Source organism: Pleurodeles waltl, chromosome 3_2, assembly GCF_031143425.1.
Source record: "Pleurodeles waltl isolate 20211129_DDA chromosome 3_2, aPleWal1.hap1.20221129, whole genome shotgun sequence".
NCBI classification, from domain to species: Eukaryota; Metazoa; Chordata; class Amphibia; order Caudata; family Salamandridae; genus Pleurodeles; species Pleurodeles waltl.
This window is the reverse complement of record NC_090441.1, coordinates 47,529,545-47,555,885: the sequence shown is the minus strand read 5'-3', so window position 1 is coordinate 47,555,885 and position 26,341 is coordinate 47,529,545. Positions and strand designations below refer to the sequence as shown.

Genomic DNA, 26,341 nt, shown 5'->3' with positions numbered 1-26,341 from the left:
GGCACAGAGTGGAGTAGAGTGGAATAGCATAGATTTTTTTCAGAGTAGAGTGAAGTGGTGTAGGGTGGAGTGGTGCAGGGCAGAGGGGAGTGGTGTTGGGCAGAGTGGAGTGTTGGTGGCAGAGTGGAGTTGTGCAGGGCAGATTGCAGTAGCATAGAGTGCAGTGGCATGAATGGCATTTGCATAGAGGGCAGTGTTGCAGAGAGAGTGGCATAGAGTGGAATCAAAAAGAGTTGCATGGTGTAGAGTAGAGTGGAGTGGTGCAGACTGGAGTGGTATAGAGTACAGTGCCGAAGAGTGCAGTGGTGCATAGTAGAGTGGGGTAGAGTGCACTGGCTTAAAGCAGATGAGAGGCATAGGGTGAAGCGGAATAGAGTACACTGTCATAGAGTGCAGCAGTGCATAGTAGATTAGAGTGGTGTAGAGTGTAGTGGCATAGAGTGCATTGGCGAAGAGTGCAGTAAAGTGGTGCAGAGAAGAGTGCAGTAGCATAGAGTGCAGTGGTGCACAGAAAAGTGGTGTAGAGTTCAGTGGCAGAGAGTGCAGTGTTACAGAGCAGAGTGTTGTAGAGCACGGTGGTGTAGAGTAGATTGGTGTAGAGTGCATTGGTGCACAGTACTGTGGTATAGAATGGTGCAGAATAAAGTGACATCTAGTAAAATGATTTAGAGTAGAGTGGCGAAGAGTTAAATGGTGTAGAGTAGAGTGTTGCTGAGTCTAATGGCATACAGTGCAGTAGTGTAGAGTAGACTGGCGCAGAGTGCAGTGGCGTAAAGTGGTGTAGAGTGCATTTGCCTTGAGTACAGTGGCATAGATTGCAGCGGTGTAGAATAGAGTGGCATGTAGAGAAGCGGCGCAGGTAGGTTGCAATGGCAGAGACTGGAATGGCGCAGAGTGCAATAGAGCTGTGTAGAGTGCAGTGGCGCAGAGTAGATTCTTTCAAAGTAGAATGCATGACATAAAGATTAGTGGCATAGAATTGATTAGAGAGGCTTAAAGTAGATTGGCGTATAGTGCAGTGGCATAAAGTGGAGCGAGGTGTACAGTGCATTGGCATACAGTGCAGCAGAGTGGTGTAGAGTAGAGTGGTGCAGAGTAGAATGCTGTGACATAGAGTGCAGTGGTCCAGAGAAGAGTGGTGTAGAGTTCAGTGGCGGAGAATGGATTGGCATAAAGTGAAGTGGCCTGGAATGGAGTTGTGCAAGGTGGAGTGATGCAGAGTGTAGTGGAATAGATTGCAGATGTGTAACGTGCAGAGGCAGAAAGTGTAGTGTTGTAGAGTAGACTGTCATAGAGTGCAGTGGTGTATAGTACAGTGGGGAAGAGTGCACTGGCGTGGAGTCCAGTGGCATAGAGTAGTGCCACATAGAGTGGCATAGAGAGAAGTAGCTTAGAGTACAGTTGTGCAGAGTAGAATAGAGAGGCATAGAACATGCCATAGAGTACAATGGTGTATAGTGCAGTGGGCTATGGTGTTGCAGAGTAGAGAATAGAGGTGTAGAGTGCATTGGTTTTGAGTACAGTGAATAGAGTGCTGTGGCTTAGAGCGGAGTGGTGCAGATTAGAGTGGAGTGGCGCTGAGTAGATTCTTTCAGAGAAGGGTGGAGTGATGTATTGTAGAGTGCAATGGTATAAAGGGCAGAGTAGATTAGAATGGAGTAGAGTGGATTGGCATAGAGTGCACGGGTGTAGAGTGGAGTGGTACAGAGTACAGTGTATTGGCGTAGAGTTCAGTAGCATAGAGTGCAGTGTTGCAGAGTAGAGTGCCATAGAGTGGAGTGGCAAAGCCTGCAGTAGTGCATAGTAGACCAATGTGGGGTAGAGTGCATTGGTATTCAAGTAGAGTGGTGCAGAGTAGAAAGGCCTAGGGTGAAGTGGCACAGAGTTGAGTAGAGTGCAGTGATGCAGTGTGGAGTGGAGTGGCGTAGTGTGGAGTGATACAGAGCAGAACAGATTTGGGTAAAATAGAGTGCCGTAGAGGGGAATATGCATGGTGTGATAGCACACTGTCATTACAGACAACTTATCTTTAATTGAAACAACCATTACATTTGCACAGACATACAGTTTTACTGACAAACGTATACAGCGTACAAATGATAATGTGTGGAAATGTCATCACTTAGTTTCTTGATTATATTAAAATGTGTGCTTTCACCACACTTTAGAATTACCCAAAAATTTGCTTTGTTTCTGCTTTTCTAAATCTGTTATATTCTGAAATGTCTGCACAGTTTATATACAGACATTTAAATGTTGTTGTGTGCTAGGGGGGAAAAACAACACAGTACACCCTTACTCAAGCACAACCCAGGAGCCAGCATGATAGTCACATAAATCCTCTCACTTTGAAGTCAGAAAAACAAAAATAAACACCAAGCCCCCACCCCAGAAGACAGAGCCTGACATTTGACTTCTGCCTTTGAATGAGTGCAAATGTTACAAGATAAGAACAAGATTTAAAGGCCTGTTTACAAAACTCCAGTACTGGTGGGAGAATACAGTAAAGAGGTCTTGGGTTATAGAATGGACATACTCAAGCTGGGTTGTCTTTAACAAATAGAGCCAGCAAATAGAAAGCAAGCAAATGTGAGTAACAAACTACAAATGGTAAGCCATGGGCAGAATACATTCCCAAGGAAGCTTTCCGAATGTCTATGCTGTTGGCAAACCAGACAGGTGTGCTGTCTGATAGGATTCGACCTTAAAATTAATGAGACCTTGTGTAATGTAACTGATGTTTATGTGAAGCGATTCCGGTCCAGTATGCACAATATAAAACTGCAAAAAAACTAAAAAAAAATGGAGTTGTAGCTAACTGAAAGAACGTATTTCCTCTGTAATATTTCAAACTACGATACTGAAATATGCAGTTGGAATGTAAATATGTTTAAAACCCAAATCTTGTTGAATTTGTTGCATCATGCTCTGAAAGGGAACACTGCTTTTCACGTTCTAGCAGCTTGGCATTTTTTTGTTCTATCGGAATATATAGAATGCTAACACTCCAGAAAGAAGTTGTCTCTCTTTTGTTTTCATGACAGGAGCTCTAATCGGCGGTGGGCGGGGTCGCTAGAATCTCGCGAGAGCTCTGTGGTTCCATCCGGTCTCTTGGTCAGGTGGAGGTCGTTCAAGTCACTCAGATCCGACTCATTCCCTCGCCTCCTTCTGACTCCAGGGCTCTCCCCACAGCCACCTCTGCTGTCATGCTGTCCCGTCTCAGCTTCACCACCGCTGCCCTATGCAGAGGCCTCAGCACCACCGCTCAGGTACCAGGAAAGGAGGGGGGCTAAATGCGTATTTCAGTATTGTGGTCTTGCAGCTCTTATGGAGTGGAGTGTTGATAGCCTGTGAATTAATGTTCAAAAAGCCACGTAGGTTGCAAACTGGGTGCACCCCATCTGCAGCCAGCACCGGCTTTTTAGCCAGCACCGCGTTGCATGCTGGGACTTGGGGGTTTTCTTTAAAATTGTTGCTATATATGCTTAAATCTCGCCCAATAAATTGCTGTTGCTAATAGATCGGGCCGTAGGATTATCATCTAACACGGAGTACTTCGCAGCAACGAGTTTGGGGCCTGTCATTCAGTGCAAGGGAATTCTTTGACAGCTTTCGGGGGTGGCACTGAGACCGTGTTTGGAGATGTGAGGGAGGAAATGCGGGAGAGGTCCAACCTGGAACGCAGACAGAACTGGAGTAAGTGCGAGACAACGTGATGGGAAGGATAATGTGGCACTGGGATAAATACGTGTTGAGTAAAGTTGATAGAGCATTGGAAAATTGAGAGTAGATCGTGGGGAGATGTAGTCTTTAATGGGAGCCTAAAAAAGTTGTGAGGCCCGAGATATCTGTGAAGGAGGCCCGTAAGTGAATTCCAAATAATTGGCGAAGGAGGTCGGTAAGTGAATTGTACATGATTGTCTTCCAGTATTAGTATACTTTTAACATTTGATGCATGCCTCCGGCTTTATCCAAAACATACTCGAAAATTGGTGTTTTGGGTGGCGTATATGTGGGGAGCACTGCTTTGCCCAGTGCCTCCTTTGAATCCCCATCATGCTGCAGGGCTAAAAAAAAATACATTGTAAAGCTCTCAAGGACAGTGCAGTGACTAGCTGCTGCAACTCTAAGTTCTTGACCTTGAAATTTTTTACTGGCCTTGTTGAGTTGGATTGCTTTGGTTGAATCTTACACCCTCACACGATCTGACTAGAGGCGTGCTAAACACGTTTTGTAAGATGCCTCTGCAGTGGCTGAGTTGACATCAAGTCTCTTACTACCTAATGGTCTGGTGAGCATTACTCCTTGGGCTTCCAGGAAATGAATGGGGCTGTCGAATAACCTTCATAATGTGTGGGTGTTCATCCAGGTTGTGTCTTTTTATTTTTATTCATTTTTAATTAATGTTGTGTTGACACGTACTGTTGACTTTAATATCGTCCAAATGATCTTGTGTTAAATCTCAACAAGGACGTTTTCAAGAATTTATTGGACGTTAGCACGTGTCTAGTGTCTGACAGTAATCGGATATTTTTCAGGGTAGGAGTTACACAGGGCATTGCCTTATTGTGCGGACACCCTTTAGTTTACTTGATGTTTGTCCAAAATGTTGCCCAATCCCTAGTCATTTTTTAACGAAGTTTTTTTTTATTGACTGTATAATCCTACGTTTTTTTTTATTTTTTTTACCCACTGTTTTATACCTATTCTTGTGAATTAACCAGTGTTTTACTGTACGCAGCCAGAGTTCTTATCTTTCGTGGCGGTGCAGTAGGTGATGTTGATACTTTGAAACAAACGGCATCACTGTTCGTGCCTCCCCTGAAGTATGGGCAAATGAGTGTCCTAGACGCGAGTGTATTTTTAGCCCTGCCCTTTTAGTAGAGGGTCACTGTGACTTACTCGGTTTGCCTTTGAGTTTGGTCCTATCTGCAAGGGAATAGCATGCACAGGTACAACTCATTAGACCTTCTAAAGTAAGATTTGCAGGCCTGAAACGTCTTTCCGTTTCATGTAAGTGCTGTGAGTTTTGTCAGGAATTACATTTGAATTTCTGTACTCCATGGCTCGTCATTAATTTTAGGAAGCATGCCCTTCTGCTGGTGTTTTTAAAATGCAGGTCGGTGGTCCACAATTAACAATGCTTGACTAGAAGAGTGAGACCAGCCTTCGAGTGGAAGATTGATAGAGTTGCAGAGTCTACACTGAAGTTTCAGAGTATCTATTCTGTCAAAAGAAATGTTTGGCCCAGTGCAATATTCTTTTAGATTATGAAAATCCCCACTTTGAGTACGGTTGACCATGCAGAATATTTTGAATTGGGCACAGAGTGAATAATGTTTTTAGTGTCTGCCAAGATTATGGGACTGTGCTCTAGGATTAAAATCCACACGTGATTCTGAGCAGAAGTCTGGTGATATGTTTGGGCATTTTTCAGACGCTGCCTGGGTCTGGGATCCCAGTGACAATTTTTTTCATTATTGACAAATATTAAGTGTCCTTTTCCCCAGAAAGCGTGGGGGCCTCATTGATTGATTGATTAATAATCAGGCTCTCTAGATGAGTTTTATGCACTTTACTCCCAAAAATTGGTTTATAAACAGCATTAGTAGTGCCAACCAGATTCGCCTTTTCATGCACGCGAGACTGATTTGCATTGCCAGTGCTTGTTTATAGTAGTATTTAAAGATTGATATTGTATCTTTCATATCCTTAAACACGACCTAACTGGTAATGTATAAGCTACAAGTAGTCTAGAAGTAACTGACTCAATCCCAGCCCTTCCACCACGTTCTGAACAAGCGTGCTCAAACAACAAGTTTGGTTTTACAGTCAGCAAACGTCGGTAATGCCATACTGAAGTTAAATGTAAACTCTTTATTTGTGTGCGTTTTCTTTAGAAGGCTAGTAGGCAGTGCTTAATTTGTAAATTAAAAACGTGCTGGTGCCTAAAGCTCTCCTTCGAAAAATGCGGCTGCTGCAGTTTAATTCGCAAGGAAGGAATACTGAGGCAGCAATCCCAAAGTCATCTAGGGCCTCTTTAATCCATTTACAGCCACTCCCTGCCCCTCCACCTCACCCTTGCAGTGTGTGTTTTCTTTAGAAGGCTGGTAGAGTTGGGTTTCAGTCAGTTACTCGTAAAATAATTTCAAACATAGGAATGGGCAGTTACGGTGAAGCAGCTAGTCTTACAGGGCGTGCATTAAAACAGTTTATAAATAACTGGCACAGTCCCAATCATACCAGCCTTTTCTAAACCAAAGAACAGGAATTTTATTTTAAAATCGGTAAACTGAGGTAATTGCATACTGTACATATCTGCACAAAATTCATCCGCTTTCAAAGCACTGCTAAAAAAAAAAAAAACAACCATTGATAATCTACAAATGAAAATTTGACTCATAGTGGCGCAGTAATGTACTTCCAACACAAAGCAATCAAAACTGCATAGCTACTTCTCATACCTTTAAAGCGAGGCAACTATCAAGTAGGCACATGGATTTAGACACAGTGGTGGCCTGCTAATGAATCAACTGAAACATTACCCCTATTTATTGTATTTAGAAAAAGATCACACACATGCATGTGTGCACCCGTTGCCATTTCACTATATGCACGCCTATGCCCAACCACGAAATATCCTCACAGGTAGCACAACACAGTGAAGGTTTCACAGTGGGCAAATCGCTACATTCCCCAAACGACCAGAATCCCTTCCCACCTGTATACGTATGCCTCTTTCTTCCCTGGCCCCCTTATTGCTAACTCTGGCTGTGGCTCCAGCCTTAAACCTTCGTCGACTTTTGCTCTGCAGAAGTACCACAGTTCTTTCTCGTGCAATCTGATCTAAAACATCACAAGTGCGGTCCACTTGTCTGTCACCAGATTATAGGCTTGTCCCCAAAGCTGTTGCATGAGTCGCTGCTGTGGGGCTTTGTATGATTCGAAGTGCCGCATTTTTTGGGAAAAGCCTTTTCTTGCTTCCAGTTAACTGCAGAGCTAGACTCAGTTTTGCAAGACCTGGCTAAAATCCAAGTATGGGCATGGTTTATCAAATCTGATAATTTTATCTTCCTCTTTTTAATCTTATGAATTTTCTACCTCCCTTCACAAATATTGGTCTTCTTTCAGTTTTCCGACGTTGCGTATGCTGTGCAGTGATATGAGTGGGGCAGTGGAGTAGAGGGCAGTTGGAATTTTCCTGCTGTAAACCTACTGTTTTCTCTCTTTTGTAGAACAATGCCAGTGTGGCTGTGCTGGGTGCTGCTGGCGGAATCGGGCAGCCTCTATCACTTCTGCTAAAGAACAGTCCCCTGGTTAGCAAACTTTCTCTGTATGATATTGCCCACACCCCTGGTGTTGCTGCCGACCTCAGCCACGTTGAGACCAGAGCCGAAGTCACAGGTGAGTGGCTGTGCTGGGTGCTGCGGCACCAGTCTGAGTTTTGCAATCCATGTCTGCTATGCACAGCCTACTGTGTTAATTTGTTTGTTTTCTGTTGCTACGTGTTAAGCAAATATGTCCTCTATTCGAAGGGGGCAGGAATTTCTCCTGTGGGGAGACCTCCTTTGCTTTGCAACCAAGATAATTTGGATTACTATTGTTTAATTGACTCTATCCATGTTCCCCGCTTGTAGATGTAGAACCCCCTCTAAAGCTTGAGGTTAACTGGGCATCTGGCAACTGGGTGCTCACTTTGTCCACCCAACCTTTGATTCCTTGATTTAGAGTTTAAGAAACTATTATGTTGGCAACGGAGACACATTAGCCTGAAACACACAGCGTCCCCATCTGCAGCCAACAGCTCATAAGACGGACGACACTGTCCAACCTCATTCCTGCTGGCTGTTTTCATGATTGTCACAATGGCGGTCCCAACCATGACATGTTAAAACACCTTTCATGCACTTGGATAAAACTGTTCTTCGTGGAGCTTGTGGCTTTTTTTTTGTTCTGAAACAATCCTTCAGCGGTTTTCATTTGTGGAAAACAAAAGAACAATGCATGCTGTCGTTCATTAACTTTTTTCCCTTCTAGCAGACAGCAAGATTTTAAATAGATGGTGCTTGTGCCCCGCCAGCCTTAAGGCAGCTAGCGCATTGAGGTAAAAATGAGCTTCTAAAGCTTAAGAACACGTTGTAGGAAAGTACCATCTTGCCTGGCATGTTACCCCCATATTTCACTGTATTTATGTTGTTTGTTGTATGTGTCACTGGGACCCTGCCAGCCAGGGCCCCAGTGCTCATAAGTGTGCCCTGTATGTGTTACCTGTGTTATGACTAACTGTCTCACTGAGGCTCTGCTAACCAGAACCTCAGTGGTTATGCTCTCTCATTTCTTTCCAAATTGTCACTAACAGGCTAGTGACCAATTTCACCAATTTACATTGGCATACTGGAACACCCTTATAATTCCCTAGTATATGGTACTAAGGTACCCAGGGTATTGGGGTTCCAGGAGATCCCTATGAGCTGCAGCATTTCTTTTGCCACCCTTAGGGAGCTCTGACAATTCTTACACAGGCCTGCCACTGCAGCCGGAGTGAAATAACGTCCACGTTATTTCACAGCCATTTACCACTGCACTTAAGTAACTTATAAGTCACCTATATGTCTAACCTTTACCTGGTAAAGGTTGGGTGCTAAGTTACTTAGTGTGTGGGCACCCTGGCACTAGCCAAGGTACCCCCCACATTGTTCAGGGCAAATTCCCCGGACTTTGTGAGTGCGGGGACACCATTACACGCGTGCACTACATGTAGGTCACTACCTATGTGTAGCTTCACAATGGTAATTCCGAACATGGCCATGTAACATGTCTAAGATCATGGAATTGCCCCCCCAATGCCATCCTGGTATTGGGGAGACAATCCCATGATTCCCCGGGTCTCTAGCACAGACCCAGGTACTGCCAAACTACCTTTTCTGGGGTTTCACTGCAGCTGCTACTGCTGCCAACCCCTCAGACAGGTTTCTGCCCTCCTGGGGTCCAGCCAGGCTTGGCCCAGGAAGGCAGAACAAAGGACTTCCTCAGAGAGAGGGTGTTACACCCTCTCCCTTTGGAAAAAGGTGTTAAAGCAGGGGAGGAGTAGCCTCCCCCAGCTTCTGGAAATGCTTTGATGGGCACAGCTGGTGCCCATCTCTGCATAAGCCAGTCTACACCGGTTCAGGGATCCCTCAGCCCTGCTCTGGCGCGAAACTGGACAAAGGAAAGGGGAGTGACCACTCCCCTGACCTGAGCTCCTCCAGTGTGCTCCAGACCTCTGCCATCTTGGAAACAGAGGTGCTGCTGGCACACTGGACTGCTCTGAGTGGCCAGGGCCAGCAGGTGACGTCAGAGACTCCTTCTGATAGGCTCCTTCAGGTGTTGCTAGCCTATCCTCTCTCCTAAGTAGCCAAACCCTCTTTTCTGGCTATTTAGGGTCTCTGCTTTGGGGAATTTCTTAGATAACGAATGCAAGAGCTCATCAGAGTTCCTCTGCATCTCTCTCTTCACCTTGTGCCAAGGAATCGACTGCTGACCATGCTGGAAGCCTGCAAAACTGCAACAAAGTAGAAAAGCCGACTACTGCGACATTGTAACGCTGATCCTGCCGCCTTCTCGACTGTTTTCCTGGTGGTGCATGCTGTGGGGGTAGTCTGCCTCCTCTCTGCACTAGAAGCTCCGAAGAAATCTCCTGTGGGTCGACGGAATCTTCCCCCTGCAACCGCAGGCACCAAAGAACTGCTTCACCTGTCCTCTGGGTCTCCTTCCAGCACGACGAGCGAGGTCCCTTGACCTCAGCAACTCTGTCCAAGTGACTCCCACAGTCCAGTGACTCTTCAGTCCAAGTTTGGTGGAGGTAAGTCCTTGCCTCCCAACGCTAGACTGCATTGCTGGGAACCGCGTGTTTTGCAGCTACTCCGGCTCCTGTGCACTCACCGAGGATTTCCTTTGTGCACAGCCAAGCCTGGGTCCCTGGCACTCTAACCTGCATTGCACAACCTCCTGAGTTGTCCTCCGGTGTCGTGGGACTCTCTTGTGCAACTTCGGGTGAGTACTGATTCACTCCACTTCGTAGTGCCTGTTCCGGCACTTCTGTGGGTGCTGCTTGTTTCTGAGTGGGCTCCTTGTCTTGCTGGACGCCCCCTCTGTCCCCTCACGCAATTGGCGAGATCCTGGTCCCTCCTGGGCCACAGCAGCATCCAAAATCCTAACCGCGAGCTTTGCAGCTAGCAAGGCTTGTTTGCGGTCTTTCTGCACGAAAACACCTCTGCACGACTCTTCACGACGTGGGACATCCATCCTCCAAAGGGGAAGTTTCTAGCCCTTGTCGTTCTTGCAGAATCCTCAGCTTCTACCATCCGGTGGCAGCTTCTTTGCACCCACAGCTGGCATTTCCTGGGCATCTGCCCACTCCCGACTTGATCGTGACTCTTGGACTTGGTCCCCTTGTTCCACAGGTACTCTCGTCTGGAAATCCATTGTTGTTGCATTGCTGGTGTTTTTTCTTTCTTGCAGAATTCCCCTATCACGACTTCTGTGCTCTTTGGGGAACTTAGGTGCACTTTGTACCCACTTTTCAGGGTCTTGGGGTGGGCTATTTTTCTAACCCTCACTGTTTTCTTACAGTCCCAGCGACCCTCTACAAGGTCACATAGGTTTGGGGTCCATACGTGGTTCGCATTCCACTTTTGGAGTATATGGTTTGTGTTGCCCCTATCCCTATGTGCCCCCATTGCATTCTATTGTGACTATACATTGTTTGCACTGTTTTCTATTGCTATTACTGCATATTTTGGTATTGTGTACATATATCTTGTGTATATTTGCTTTCCTCATACTGAGGGTACTCACTGAGATACTTTGGCATATTGTCATAAAAATAAAGTACCTTTATTTTTAGTATATCTGTGTATTGTGTTTTCTTATGATATTGTGCAAGTGACACTAGTGGTACTGTAGAAGCTTCACTCATCTCCTAGTTCAGCCTAAGCTGCTCTGCTAAGCTACCATTTTCTATCTGCCTAAGCTGCTAGACACCCCTATACACTAATAAGGGATACCTGGGCCTGGTGCAAGGTGTAAGTACCCTCTGGTACACACTACAAGCCAGTCCAGCCTCCTACACACGTTTTTCATTGTTGAAAAGACTTTCTATTCTTCTTTTAAAAAAAAAAAATTGTATGCCTTTGTGATCCACAGGCACTGGTATGCATCCTTTTCAATACTGAATTAGCCCGGAACTGCACCAGGCCTATTGAAGTGCCAACATGAGGTTCTTGAGTGATCTCAGCTGTGTTCGTGGCCAAGAGTTAGTCTGACAGTTGTCTGTTTCTTCAACTTGCTACTGTTAGTTTACCTTGCATGTCGGTAATTTAAAAAAACATGCACAAGTCACAAGGAATCCTCTCAAAATACTGTTCGCTGCTCCTTTACTTTGTGAACTCATTTCTACTTTTAAAGGATAGCATGCTTTATTTACTTCTCCAAATTGTTTTTAGGCTTCATTGGAGCAGATCAACTGCCACATAGTTTGAAGGATGTCGATGTTGTGGTTATTCCTGCCGGAGTCCCCAGAAAACCAGGTATTTCCAGAATGTATACTTGTTAAATATGCACTAAGTAAACACGCTTTGTTGTACTTGAAACTGTAATCGGGTAGCTTCACAGTAGTCTGATACCATTGAAAACCAGCATTTAGGGGACCAGTCTAATTTAGGCTGGCTATCGTGAGATTACAGCCAGCAGGTTAAAAGGGGCGTACCTAGGACTGAGATGGAGTCTAGAAAATTATACTAAACAATTGCTGTTTAACCATAACAGTATTCAAATAAGTCGTACATAACTTGAATAGAGGATTGGGGAACATAAGGATACAACAGTAGAATTTCAGTCGAAACAAACATTTCAAGAAAAATGGATGTGCTTAAGAAGTTTAAAAAAAAAAAATGTTTTGATCCCAGGGATGTGATTGGTATTGAATTTCCACTTTCTACTGAAGCATCACCTGTTGGCCACAAGCTTGTTGTTGATTCATTTGACAGACAACTCAGTAGGCTTCTGCATAGTTGCTTTCTAATACTCATGCATGTCACCCCGGCGGACCTCCATGTCGAGCACTATGAGAAGGTATTCCAATTTGATTAGAGCTGTAAGGGAACCATGTAGGAACAATTTTAGTTCTTCACAAACCATTTTCTTCATGTTTTTTCAATTGAATGACCATGATGTCTGATCTATATCGTTGAATCACCTTCAGTTCACAAATCTACCTGCAGTCTGTTCTTCTTTCCAGGATAGCATAGTTTCCATTATAACTCTGGTGTAGCCTCTTTCCTTCTCCCCATCTACTCCGTTTCCCCCCTTTTCCTTATTCACCTCCTTCTCCCTTACTTTTTTTAAAAACTTCATCAACTCCTGCCTATATCCTGGTACCTCTTCTCCACCTATACTGTGTACATCAATCCCTGCGTATAGCATATTTTCTATACCACAGCCTATACTGTTTGATCCCTACATATACCTTCCTGCCTCTACCCAACTGTATCCATACCGTGACAATGACCTATATCCTAGTACCCTTACTTATATCGTCGTCCATGTATTCCCCTACAATTTGGTCATCTTCCTACAATGTTGTACTTCCTTTTTACTGACGTTCCTCCCTACTCCTCTGCCCCACATAGTCCCATTCCTGTACCATAGGACATCTACAATTAGGTCTACCTTAGTACCATTACCCCTACCGAGTTACTAGTTCTTCAGCGCCTATCTGTAGCTCAATAACTTTACCCCGTTTTAGTTAATAAAGGCGAATTTTCTTTTTGCACTCTATTTGCCGTTTTCTTCTTCTTCTTGTCACTTTAACTCGATAGATTATTTCTTACGGTTCGCCCGTGTTTTGGAGAAAGTGTTCCACCATCCCGGGTTAGCCAGGCTGGTATTCTGCAGAATACTGAGGAAAGGCAAAAGGAAGCAGGTTTTGGCTATATAAATGAAGAGGATTGTGGAGTAAGTATCATGGAAAATGAATGAGTTGTAGACTGAAATAGGATATCAAAGCCCTCTAGCAACACTGTCCAAACTTATGCAATTTCATATACTACACCAAACATACTTCTTCCATATCAGTTTTGTGTAAGATAGACCCCACTGAAGCCAGTGCCTGCCCCATATGCTGAATGGCTAATGGTAAAATGTCCACTTTCCTCTGAGTGGGTCCCATGATTGCCGAATTATGTGTCAAAGTAGCTGGACAAATATCTGTGACTACCGGAGTACGATTGGCCACGCCCCCACTTTCCTGTTAAGTTTGTCACATGAATGTACAATACCTAAAATTAAAAGCAAAGCAATGATATTAGCACTCAAACCAGCTGAATGCAGAGTTTCTGTTGGATCACCGAGTCCCCACTGGAAAATGGCTGGTTGAGGGATTTGAAGTAAGATCTGGTTGATGTAACTTGTCAAGCTCACTGGCCAACTAGTGGCTAGCTAAATGACCAGCGCTGATGCTGGTCAGTTCAATCCAGGAAGGGGAAGATTTTTAATAGTCCTAATAGAAAGAATCAGATTTTCAGTCCCTTTTTGAACTTGGATTCTTTCAGGTGCGGACGGATTTTGACAGCTAATTCCATTGGTGCGAAGCAATGTAAGAGAGAGAGAGTGGCCACCGCTTCTGACCATGTTGATCTGGGGAGGAGTTGTTAGTGCCTATTTGGAAGATGTAAGCTTTCTGCCAGGTTAAAATAAGTTGACCCTTGTGCAGGGATAAGAGTCCACCGCACATCCCAGTGACAGGGCTGTCAATGAAGGGCATTCATAAGTGGGCCTGCTGTTGTCCTGGGGAGGGAAGGGTGTCTAGGATGACAAACCAGCGTGACTGCTGTATTCAGTACGATAAGTGGCAGCCAGAGATTCATTTATAGCCGCAAATAGTACACTGCCGTAATCTAAGTGATTGGTAATAAGGTGGTGAGTGGCAGTCTTTCTGCAAAGGAATACAGGTTAAGGCCTTCCGTCCATAATCTGTTCTTTTTGCTGTTTTTCATCTGAGCTCAAATTAGATCTCCCTCCCCATATTTCTAGCCGACAGTGCTAAATATCTTCCAATTTGGGGATATCTTGTACAACTTTATTAGCAAACAGGCCTGTAACAGAATATTGAGTTCCTTGAGGAGTAAACTTAGAAGTGGGACCCAAACCACCGTCACGGGTGTGATATCCATATTCAAAGGAACACACACATCTCGTACCTCCATATTTTGTTCATTTATTGACATTAATATTTGTATATCCATGACATCAGAAATTGTTAGTTCAGCTCTTGTAATGGTATAATTGGGGGGGGGGGGGACAACTTTCTAGTAAATCTGTTTGAACCTACGTGAAATCACGTCTTAGTGTGGCAAAATTCCAACCTTTGTCACATGCAGACCCATTTGCCTCCGTAGCAGAATCCTGTGATGCAAGATTTTAGTGGGTGATTGACACCCCTGACAGTATCAGTGGGGCCTCCATGTTGATTTACTTGCTTATACATAACTGATGGTTCAAAAAGTAGTGCAGTGGCCATATGCCACTTCAGTTCGATTTATTTACTTTCATATTGTGTTTTCAAGCATATTTGCTGGTTACTCTAAATGTGAGAGTAAGGCCCAAGTTCGTGGAATGCCATGTACCGAAAGCTGGGAGCAGAATTAAATCTGAATGTGTCATGAGGTCTCTGAAAACATATGTATGTAATCCTTCTTTCAGATGAATTCTATTAAGAACAGTGGTCGCAACTAAGGAACATTGAACATTGTCTGGGCCTCATCCAATTCAGAATTAGCCATTCTTAAACAAGGCTGAATATTTTTCAAGTCTATTAGTACGCAGAAGTAACAAACCTTATAACACCACAAAATAGCACTACTGATACGAGCTATAAGGGAACTCCTGTCCTGGCAAGGTCCCCTTTTTCAGATGTTCATAGTTCAACTGCGATTGGTTGACTCTTGTACTGGGTATTTCTTGCATATCATAGGACTGATTTAATGACATCCCCCAAATAGGCCAACATTTTACTTCACTGAATCCAACAATATATAAATATCCTGTATGGCTACTATTACATTGAGACTGGAGTTCTGTGATTGGACATTAAATTGCTTGCATAATTTGAACAGAGTGGCAACATCAGACAAACCCACATCGATCACAAAATTTCCGCAAGAATATATTGTTCTGTTGTCTCTGCTCTTAGTATTTTGTCCGCATTCTTCAGGGGCAGTAGCTTTTTGGTGAGGCATTTTTTTTTTCAGCATATCTCTTCTGTGGTAGACTTCTTAGAGCTTGAAACCACTTTTTTTTTTTTTTTTTTTTTTTTTTTTAATTGCATGAACCCGTCCAAGCTTTCCAAAGCCCAGCAGTGCCTACTCTTCCCCATTATTATATGAAATTGTTCTACCTTTTCGTCGACTTAAGCAAACCGCTCACGTCAGATAGCAAGAATTATCTGTTGTGTTCATTTGTTTTAAAGTGATATTTTTTTTTTTTTTTTTTTTTTGCACAGCCATATCCCCAGTGAACAGTTGTATAGCCTGGTCGAGCATGCCTCATTAGGTGCTCAGTCCCTTCTAGCGGCTGAGCGAGCGCCCCCAGAGATCAATATACCTAGAGTGAATTGACAAGTTGGGGTTAATCAAGCATCTGAGCCCCCTTCTTGACACTATGATGCAAAAATTGCTGTTGTATGAGAGCCTCTCCACTGATGCTTCCTTGTTGAAGTTCAGTTCCAGTTACTTGGTGAATTAATTGTGCTCTTCAGATGTGTCTGCCCTAGCAACAGCTGGGTGTACAACAGAGGCAGAAAGCAGTTGGTGGATGAAGTTAACTTTCTGCTTTAAGTGGCTATTAGTACTGTTGCAGCAGTACAGTTGCCCTTTAATTTTCTGCAGTGCCGGTCTTAGGCCCTTCCTTCCACAGTGTTGCGGAAAGGTACCATCTCAGGAGGTGAATGTCCAGCTATTGCCATGTTTGAGAAATTTAAGCTCTAAAAGGCGAATTCTGCAACTCTGGACTATTTGCCTTTCCTATACTTTTGCAGTGTGCATTTGATTAGGTGTAGAGTGCTGATAAACTATTTCCTTATATACTATAATCTGAAATTGCTAAGTGTAGTCTCCAGTTCTATGGCTACTCCTTGACTTTTTCATATGCAAAATTGGGAAGCCTTTACCATTCACAATATGAAGGTGCATTTAAAGTGCCATTAATGAAGCATACGAGTTAGAATATTATTTGGCTATGTCACTTATAAATCTTGCAAAGTTTAGATTAGTGTGGGCTTTATCCGGAGCAAAGTTTAGCCAGTCAATAGTAATTCCAGCTGGGTAGCGTGTTTGACAATGTTTTACTTTTTGATTCAGATTATATGAACGTTTGATTACATCTCATTAAAAAAGTTCCCTTGCCTCTATAAGCCTCTGCCTAATGTATGGAGTTGTGCTGTATATACTACAGCGTTTCGTAGCTATAGGCATCAATATGAACAATGTTGTTCCATACTACTGATGCACTAAGTCCTCAAATTTAAGAGTTAATCGGACACAAAAGACAGAGAACTAGCTGTCCCTTTGGATTCCATTAGGCACATATAGTTGAGGAATTGATACTCTCATGGAAGCGGTAGTAATGAGTAGCAAGCACACAAAACTTGCGATTCAAACACAAAGTGCCTTTGATAAATACTCTGTATCTACCATGGTTTGTTTAACTTCAAGCTGAATGCCCCTCCACACAGCACGGTAGCTGCCGTGTGGTTAGCATGGAGTGATTGCATAGAATGAAGTCTGACCGGTCCATGCCCTCTGCACATTTAACCAACTGCCAATACAGCCACAGTCCTCCTCGACCAGATGCTATCTTAGTTGTGAAATGAGCTCAGCCTTCAGGATGCTGTGACTTTGGCAGGTTTAAGAAAAGCTGTCACAATATGTCTGTAGAGCTTGAGGTGGATCCACAGGTAGATGCCATCATGACCCGATTCTCCAAGATTTTTTAGGGTGGAAGTGGAGTAATCTGCTTTTCCTCAGAGAATAAAGGCAGCATATTCGCTATGCAACACAGTTATTTGTCTTTGACACAAAGGAGCCTAACCCTTTTTAAAAATGCACTATTTTGTTAGAAAAATTTTAAACAAATATTATTCTACAATAAAATAGTGTTTTATGTAATGTGTTTTTTTTCTGTCTGAGTGCTTATTGTTGCACTTGGCAGAAAACAAGCCTGTATTGCACACTTCTTGATGGGAAAGGTGTGCGTCTCTATTCTGTACATCAGTTATGCCTTGGAAACGGTCTTCAGTTTTTGTTTTACAGTTCCTACACTTCAGCCTCTAGAGGCACCTGTAAGGAAATGCTTCCTTGGCATGGTTACCCCCTAACGTTTTGCCTTTGCTGATGCTAAGTTATGATTTGAAAGTGTTCTGGGACCCTGCTAACTAGGCCCCAGCACCAGTATTCTTTCCCTAAACTGTACTTTTGTCTCCACAATTGGCACAACCCTGGCACTCAGGTAAGTCCCTTGCCACTGGTACCGAGGGCCCTGATGCCAGGGAAGGTCTCTAAGGTCTGCAGCATGTCTTATGCCACCCTAGTGACCCCTCACTCATCACATGCACACTGCCTCACAGCTTGTGTGTGCTGGTGGGGAGAAAATGACTAAGTCGACATGGCACTCCCCTCAGAGTGCCATGCCAACCTCACACTGCCTGTGGCATAGGTAAGTCACCCCTCTAGCAGGCCTTAAAGCCCTATGGCAGGGTGCACTATACCACAGGCGAGGGCATATGTGCATGAGCACTGTGCCCCTACAGTGTCTAAGCAAAACCGTAGACATTGTAAGTGCAGGGTAGCCATAAGAGTATATGGTCTGGGAGTTTGTCAAACAGGAACTCCACAGTTCCATAATGGCTACACTGAAAACTGGGAAGTTTGGTATCAAACTTCTCAGCACAATAAATGTACACTGATGCCAGTGTGCAATTTATTGTAAAATACACCCAGAGGGCATCTTAGAGATTCCCCCTGAAAACATACCCGACTTCTAGTGTAGGCTGACCAGTTTCTGCCACACACCAGACATGTTGCTGGCCAAATGGGGAGAGTGCCTTTGTCACTCTGTGGCCAGGAACAAAGCCTGTACTGGATGGAGGTGCTTCTCGCCTCCCCTCTGCAGGAACTGTAACACCTGGCGGTGAGCCTCAAAGGCTCACCCCTTTTGTTACAGCGCCCCAGGGCATCCCAGCTAGTGGAGATGCCCACCCCTCCGGCCACTGTCCTCACTGTTGGCGGCTAGGCTGGAGGAGATAATGAGAAAAACAAGGAGTCGTCAGCCACCAGCCAGGATGGCCCCTAAGGTGTCCTGAGCTGAGGTGACCCCTGCCTTGAGAAATCCTCCATCTTGAGTTTGGAGGATTCCCCCAATAGGATTAGGGATTTGCCCACCTCCCCACAGGGAGGAGGCACATAGAGGGTGTAGCTACCCTCAAGGACAGTAGCCATTGGCTACTGCCCTCCCAGACCAAAGCACACCCCTAAATTGAGTATTTAGGGGCTCCCCAGATCCCAGGAAATCGGATTCCTGCAACCTGAAGAAAGAAGGACTGTTGACCTACAAGCCTGCAGAGGAGGAGGAAGACAACTGCTTTGGCCCCAGCCCTACCGGCCTGATTCCGAACTTCAGTGCAAGAGCGAACCCCCCCCCCCCCCCCGGCGATCCTACTGCACCCGGCCGCCCCTGTGCCGCTGAGGGTGTGCTTTGTGTGCCTTCTCGTGTTTTTGTAGCGCACCCCTTTCCCCCTAGGTGCCTGTGTGTTTTGGGCACCTCTTTGACCTCTGCACCTGACCGGCCCTGAGCTGCTGGTGTGGTAACTTTGGGGTTGCCTTGAACCCCCAACGCTGGGTTGCCTATGCCCCAAACTTGAGACTTGTAAGTGTTTTACTTACTCTCAAAACTAACCTTTACTTACCTCCCCCAGGAACTGTTGATTTTTGCACTGTGTCCACTTTAAAAATAGCTTATTGCCATTTTTACAAAGACTGTACATGATATTGTTTTCATTCAAAGTTCCTAAAGTATCTAAGTGAAGCACCTTACATTTAAAGTGTTTAATGTAAATCTTGAACCTGTGGTTCTTAAACTAAGAAAATATATTTTTCAATATAAAACCCTATTGGCCTGGAGTAAGTCTTTGAGTGTGTGTTCCTCATTTATTGCCTGTGTGTACAACAAATGCTTAACTCTACCCTCTGATAAGCCTACTGCTCGATCACACTACCACAAAATAGAGCATTAGAATTATCTACTTTTGCCACTATCTTACCTCTAAGGGGAACCCTTGGACTCTGTGCATACTATTTCTTACTTTGAAATAGTATATACAGAGCCAACTTCCTACAGCCCCCATATCCATTAGGAGCTTCGCAGAACAGTATTTATTGTATACGTATGATAAGTGCTTCCATCGGAGGGACCGGGAAGTTAAAATAATAGACCTTAAAACATGAGTGACATGTATTTTTTTTTTTTTTCTTCCTCAAACAAAATAAAATATACTGTGCAGCCACGTCATCCAAGTGGGACGTTAATAATGTCTGCTTTACAGATAAACTGCCTTAGTACAATTTTAATATCTTACTTCAACTGGTTACTTATTGTAAAGTCTGCCAGGGTGTTGCACTCGGATGCCTTTTGTGACTTAAATCCTTTTGAGCTTTGAGCAATTTCTTTTGTTGACATCAGCAAATTATTGAGCACATAGTCTAGTAGGTGGTGAAAATGTAGAGGGCAAATTCTGAAGATGTAGCAGGTGAAGGGCGCCTTGTGTCATACAAATGGCTACAACATAACATTCAGTTAAATGCTTTAAAAAAAACTAATTTATTTCTTGAAGCATTTCTCATGGATTGGTAGAGTCTGATATGCCTGTCAAAGTTCCTTTTTTTTTATCGTGCACTCTGGCCATTTTTATATATTAAAAAAAAAAAAAAAAAAAAAAAAAATTGTTTAACAGTAGTTAGACATATGGCGATTGCATTTTCTCTTCACCTGGTCTGAGTTGCTGGAGTCAGTACCTCCTCTGTGTTCCCTGACACATTCCACACTCCCAAACCCCTGCCGCAAAGTAGACACATTATTTTGAATCTTCATCAGTACTCAACAATAGCTTGTGCATGTGTTACATTGCGAGCTAGGTATGATGACACTTTCTTGTTTTAGCTGGCGATAAGCACGTTTGAAAGCAACATCTAACTGAAAGCAAACCGATCTCAAACCAGATCCTGTTTAACTACTGTTGTAATGGATGTTTAAAGTATCCTTGAACAGACAGTAAACACTAGGCATTAACGTAAGTAACCAATCTGATAGGGGAGGAAACACATTTTGATATTTGTGGTGAAAATGCTGTATGGACAATAAAAAAAAATAGACCTTTTCCACAAGCTTAACTGCTTAGTTTGTGCTCCCAGGAGTGTGAGCTTACAAAAAGTTTGCTGGCCATGGGGACTTTTGTTTGTCTGGTAAGGGGGCGTTTACTCCAATGACAAGACCAAAATATTGTTTGGCTGTTCCAGCTTGCACATCATACTACAGAGACCCACGAAAATAATAGTTTGAAAATGTCCAGATTGTTCATATATCTATTTTGAGACTGAGAAGGTGGTGGTCTAACAATTTATTGAAGTTGGGATTTGTCTTTGAGGTTTATCTCAGCACTTTACACGTAAGAAAATTGCTATACTGAAGAACTAGAGTTACATGTAAATCTTTTTTTTTTTTTTTTTTTTTTTTTTTTTTGTTCAGCTAATGGTAATCTCTGACGGAGTATACTTGCAAGTGTACACTGTTTCACTGAGTGGATCTGTTTTTCATCTATTTCAATATTTAGCCGTACTCTTTTTTTAATACCAAATCTGGTCAAACTGCTACAAGTTATTCTTAAACATTTTTTCATCATAGGCATGACCCGTGACGACTTGTTCAATACCAATGCTTCCATTGTGGCAACTTTAACAGAAGCTTGTGCGAAGCACTGCCCTGAGGCAATGATCTGCATAATTGCCAACCCGGTAAGAAAGTGGCTTTTAACTTGAACTCCAGCCTTCTTCCTACTTCTGGCTTGTATCCCTTTTTACTAGGAAACTTAAAAACAAATTACATGTCGTTTTTGATCAATCTACATGGGTAAGGTAGTTCCTGGGCCTTGTTTTACAAGGTCATGGAACTCACTAGTAGGCCTGTCATCTCTGACAAGAACAGTAGACTTTGGCTATTTCTACAGCTTCAAACCAGGTGCTAAATTCAAATAAAATATAATGTTAGTAGCACAAGGTGGCACGTTTATTTAGGTACAAATCTAACTGTAAAATTGTTTATAAACACCACATACTTCGAGTGAGTAAGAATGTAAATGAAGCTAGAAGTTAGACCTCGCCCACATTTAGGTGTATGAATCTAACTCCAGCCGCTACAAATATGACTTGATGACTCGGTCTAAATTCGATATGCGAGTGTATAACAGAGCACCGTTTGTGATTGTTACATATCAAAAGTTCATGGAAACATTTAGAAACTGATACAATCCGTTTTTATCATCATTATTATTATTATTATTTTTTTTGCGTTCTAGCCTTAAATCATTTTGGCTTGCATTCCTTGCCTAGAGATGGTGCAACAAGTTTGCTAACCTGTTCCTCTAACAATGTTTACTTGTATTCTCTACTTGTCTTAATGTGTATTAAGATGATAACTAAGCTTGTATGAAGGTTAAGCACGTATTAGCCAACTGTGGCTCCATTGTGCGCAGATCTTTCTGATGGAGGAATGCACATGGACTGAATTCCTTGTTCTCGTCTATTTACTTTCACTAATATGCACATCCTTCCACTTTCCTATAGGTGAATTCAACCATTCCTATCACCTCAGAAGTGTTTAAGAAGCATGGTGTCTATAATCCGAACCACATTTTTGGTGTAACCACGCTTGACATTGTGAGGGCAAATACATTTGTTGCACAGCTAAAGGTAAGCAATCTACTCGCTACAAAATGAAGGGAGATATTTCAAACTTGAAGACTACATGCTAAATATTCTTATTATTGTTGCACTTTGCTGTTTTATTGAGAGTATGTTTGGAAAGATGGGTTGAGCACTTAAAGAAACACTGATTCAGACACCACAGATGTCTGGGAGCATAGTATGGAAGCCTCGTTTTCCTCGTCTGCTAGCATTAAAGCACTTGTATTCTATGTACAAGGTGAGGTATTTAATTCAGCTGTACTTGACTGACAGTCTGTCATGCAGTTTAAGTAGAGACATTATGTTTTTATTTAACATAGTTTTAATGTCATTTATGTAACTGCATAATGTTGACAATTTTGGGGTGGGATTAATTAGACTGGTTGGTGTTTGCCAACATGACCGCTGTAGGTGGTTGGTTTATTAGTGTTTCACATGGTGAAATAACGCACATTGGAATTGAAGATCAGATTTTTAAGATGGTATAGCTCTGCAGTAATTTGGTCAGACACGAGCTGTGTGGTGTGTTTTTTATTTTTTTATTTTATTTAAACATGAACTATCTAAATGAACTTTTTATAGTTTATTGTACTGAATAACTGGAGAAGTTTTCGTAGGGTAATGTGGCGCTCCCTGCCTTGATTCACAGATCACTGTTCTGAATGGTGCACTGGTCAGGGTGAATACCTCCAAAAACAACCCTGTGACTCTGCAACAAATTTGCTGAGAATATACAAACATTTACTTGCAGGCACTCATCTAATGATATTAGTTCACAATGTACATTATACCTTGTCGCTTGTTGTTATACAACATAACATAGTTCTGACATCCCTAGCAATGTATATTGTTGAATCACTACTTTAACGCCAATTTAACCAAAGTTCAGTTTAAAGGAATTTTATTTGCAGATTCCTATAGTCCATATAACAAACGTTTTGGTCCTTTTAGTAAATATTTTACAATCCAATATCAGTACTTAGAGTGCCCATTGGAGTATAGTCTCCACGTTACATCATCCTTAAAGGCACTCTCCCGATGCAGCCAACATGTGTTTCGTCAGGGAAATCTCCCACTTGACTTCATCAGGGCTTCAATGTTTATAAGATCCTTCGTTTCCAAATTACCCTCATTAATGTTCATAGTTCCAATTTCCTGATTAATTGGCTTCCATATCTAGCCAAATGATTTTGCTCACTTATATCTGCTCACAACCATCAAGCGAGTACGCTCTGTAATGTGGATGCGGTCGACGTCCATTATTTGAATACAGCGTCCGCATTACAGAGCGTACTCGCTTGATGGTTGCGAGCCAGTTTATGTGATCTAACACCCATCAGCAAGCCAGATACGTCTGGGTGGTGCCGTAGATGCTCAGCAAAGGACTCCATATATAAGGCAAATAATAAGGTGGGGGGGGCATCCTTGTCAGGTGCCCCTTCAGATAGGAAATTGCCGGGACAGTTCCCCATTCACGACGACCATGGCTCAAGGTTTGTCATAGTTGCAGCAGATCCACTCGCGGAACCTAGGTTCCAGACTGAGACGCCCTAAGACCGCGTGGAGGTACTGCCAGTGCACCCAAATGATTTCTCTGCATCAATGGAGAGGAGGAGGGCTGGAGTTTTAGAGTGGTGGACCTTTTACAGCAGGTGACATAATTTATTGGTGTTGTCGCTACAGGACCGCTTGGGGATGAATCCAGTTTGGTCCGGATCAACCAGGTCCTGCATATACAGGTTTAGCCTACGAGCTAGGATGCCTGTGAAGATCTTAGTGCCCATGTTTAATAATGTAATGCGTTGGTAGGAGGAGCACAGTTGTGGGTCCTTCCCCGGTTTAGGAATAACTGTCCCAATACCTAGTTGCATCGTAGGAGGGAGGAAGAGGGATGTGCCCAGCGCGGTGTACAGCCGAGCTAGCACAGGGGCTAGCTGGGTTCCAAAGCACTTATAAAACTCTGCTCCGAAACTGTCTGCACCTCGCGCGTTACCTGTTTGCAGACGATGGTTGGTCGTGAGGACTTCCATGGGTGTGATATCCCTCTAAGATGACACTGTCTGTGGGGGTCGGATGATCTGAGGCAGAAGAGTTGAGTCCAGATAGCCTTCCATGCCGTTATGGTCGAGCTCCTCTGCAAAATAAGTCCTAGTAGAACCACTCAAACTGATGAAGGATCAGCTCTTCCTGACATGTCAGGGTGCCAGTAGGCAGTCTCAATTCTGCCACCCGTCATCCCGTGGCCTGCGCGCGGAGTCGGTGGGCCATAAGGCAGCTCTCTTTGTCTCCTCCCTCATAGAACTTTTGCTTGATTTGGAGTAGGGTATACTCCGCCTTATCCGCATACAAAGCCCGTAGTTCCTTCCAGTGTATGGTGAGTTGCCTCCTCACTGCTAGTGACCCAGTTCGACCATGTAAAACCTCCAGGGCCCTAATGGCGTGCTCTAGTTGTTGACGTTTGTAGGAAGCTGACCTGGTGTGTGGTGGGTACCTAAGGTACTTACACCAGGTTTCCCCTCTTAGTAAAGTATAGACAGTGTCTAGAAGACAAGCTCTCTAGAGGTAGCTGTGGATGAGCAACCAAAGGCTTATCTAGGAGTCATGCAAATCTCATGCTATACCACTGTAGTCACACAGCACTTACACTCATGAAAGAAAACACTCAGTTGTACAAAAATAAAAGTACTTCATCTGAGCCAAAAATAATTGCAAATCACTAGACAGGTGACCCACACTTAGGAGGTAAGTAATACACTAAATATATACACTAGCAATCAGAAATGGGCATAGAAAACGTTTGAAAACAGTAATGACCATAGGCTTCCCCAAACCACTCAAAAGAAAGAAAAATAAGTCACCCAGAAAAGACTGCAAGAAAAACCAGTGGAGACCCTGAACGGGTGTGGACTGGTTTACGCTTGGAGGGCACCAAATGTGCCCTTCAAAGCAAAACAGTGGCTTGGGGAGGCTCACCCCTCCCAAGGCAGTCACACCTATTTCCAAAGGGAAAGGGTGTTACCTCCCTCTCCCAGAGGAAATTCTGCCTTCCTGGGCTTGATCAGATCAAGCAGCAGGAGTGCAGAAACCGGTCTATGAGGGGTGGCAGCAGCTGGGCTGCCTGAGAAACCCTGGAAGACTGGTGGCAGCAATGCTGGGGGACCTCTAAGGAGCCCCCAGAGTGCATGGAATCATACTTCCAATTCTTGCAATAGTATTGGAGTATGATTCCAACATGTTTGATACCAAACATGCCCAGGTTCGGAGTTAACATTATGTAGCTGGACATAGGTAGCAACCGATGTCCAGTGCATATATAAAATGGCATCCCTGCACTCACAAAGTCCAGTAAAATGGTGCTGGAGTTCATGGGGCCACCTCTGCTAGTGCAGGGGTGCCCCCTCACACAGGTACCTGCACCCTGCCCTCTGGGCTGAGAGGGGTGACTTACAGTGACCTGGTGCCGTGACCTGTAGTGAAACCGGGTGCATGCACCCGGTTAACGCAGACTGCAGTGGCAGGCCTGCTGAACCCTTTGCATGGGCCCCTATCAGTGGCAGAATAACTGCTGCAGGCCATAGGTATCCATTGGATCCCTAATCCCTGGGTACCTAGGTACCATACTAGGGTTTTGGGGGGGTAGGGTGAGGGCGAGGGGAACCAGTATGCCAATTGTGGGAAGAAAAAGGTACAATTTAGAGGAGAGAGCAAAACTACTGGAGTCTTGGTTAGCAGGAACCCAGTAGACACACCTAAACACCCTAACAAACGGACCAAAAGTGGGGGTAACCAAGCTAGAAAGAGGCTACCTTCCTACAATGTTTATTACGGCATGTAACATTTAGTCTTGCTGCTATCGCTATGAACTGACCTCCTGATGACTGCTATAAGTGCTTCCCATAGGGCCATGATACTGGTTGTGGGGGGTATAATTTATGGTTAGAAAGTGGCTTATCGTGTTCTTAATTTCCGCAAAAATATCCTCATGTGTCAGAAGTCTTGTGTTAAGGCGCCAGTGTTGTCTGCTTGGGGTGTAAGTGGGAAGAGCAATCTGAAATAGAGGCCACCACAATATCAGAGCGGGTAGCCAGGTTGGTAATGCGTGGAGTGGTGAGGAAAAGGTCTATACGGTCCTATGTCTGGGCGGTGTCTGAGAAAAATGAGTATGTTCTATCTGCTGGGTGTTGCCCGCGCCAAATGTCAGTTAGTCCTGCCCCTTCAAGCTATCCCTAAAAACCCTTTGAGAAGCCTCCTGTCGGTCCATACCTCAGGATGAACCTATCTAATTGGGGGATCCA

At 43.8% G+C, this 26,341-nt stretch overlaps 1 protein-coding gene across 1 annotated transcript in view; it reads left to right on the top strand.

Moving 5' to 3' along the window:
- Positions 1–3,083: 3,083 nt before the first annotated feature.
- The window catches only part of MDH2 (malate dehydrogenase 2), a 60,388-nt gene continuing 37,130 nt past the window's right edge, over positions 3,084–26,341 (top strand). The window contains exons 1-5 of the mRNA XM_069226723.1: positions 3,084–3,269; positions 7,236–7,404; positions 11,484–11,567; positions 20,989–21,098; positions 21,927–22,052. Of these exons, the coding sequence (XP_069082824.1) occupies positions 3,207–3,269; positions 7,236–7,404; positions 11,484–11,567; positions 20,989–21,098; positions 21,927–22,052 (552 nt within the window). The 5' untranslated portion in view covers positions 3,084–3,206. The remainder of the gene's footprint in view (positions 3,270–7,235; positions 7,405–11,483; positions 11,568–20,988; positions 21,099–21,926; positions 22,053–26,341) is intronic.